The sequence below is a fragment of the Pterocles gutturalis genome, unplaced genomic scaffold (genome assembly GCF_000699245.1).
Source record: "Pterocles gutturalis isolate BGI_N339 unplaced genomic scaffold, ASM69924v1 scaffold7968, whole genome shotgun sequence".
NCBI lineage: Eukaryota > Metazoa > Chordata > Aves > Pterocliformes > Pteroclidae > Pterocles > Pterocles gutturalis.
In genome coordinates, this window is record NW_010120366.1 from 3,426 (window position 1) to 3,642 (window position 217).

Sequence of the window (217 nt, forward strand, 5' to 3'; positions counted from 1 at the left end):
ACATTTGCCCCCAGCCGCTGCTGCTCCTCCACTGTCAGGGCCACCTTCTTCTCTGGGGGCTCCCCCATCTCTAGCTTCTCCCGCAGCTGCTCTTGCGCTGCTGCTTGCGAGGCAGCCGCTGCTTGAGCCACCACCAGGCGGTGGCCTGCCAGTCCCATAGCAATGTGCCTCGGCACTGCCGCTGCCAGTACGCTGTCCTCTGGCAGGACCGGGAGCG

General features: G+C 66.4%; 1 protein-coding gene across 1 annotated transcript in view; it reads right to left on the minus strand.

Annotated features, from left to right (window-relative positions):
* The window catches only part of LOC104464230 (AT-rich interactive domain-containing protein 3A-like), a gene marked incomplete at its 5' end in the record, with an annotated part of 6,266 nt that overhangs the window by 1,302 nt on the left and 4,747 nt on the right, over window positions 1-217 (minus strand). Inside the window, one exon of the mRNA XM_010076878.1 lies at window positions 3-199. Coding sequence (XP_010075180.1) covers window positions 3-199 — 197 coding nt within the window. The remainder of the gene's footprint in view (window positions 1-2; window positions 200-217) is intronic.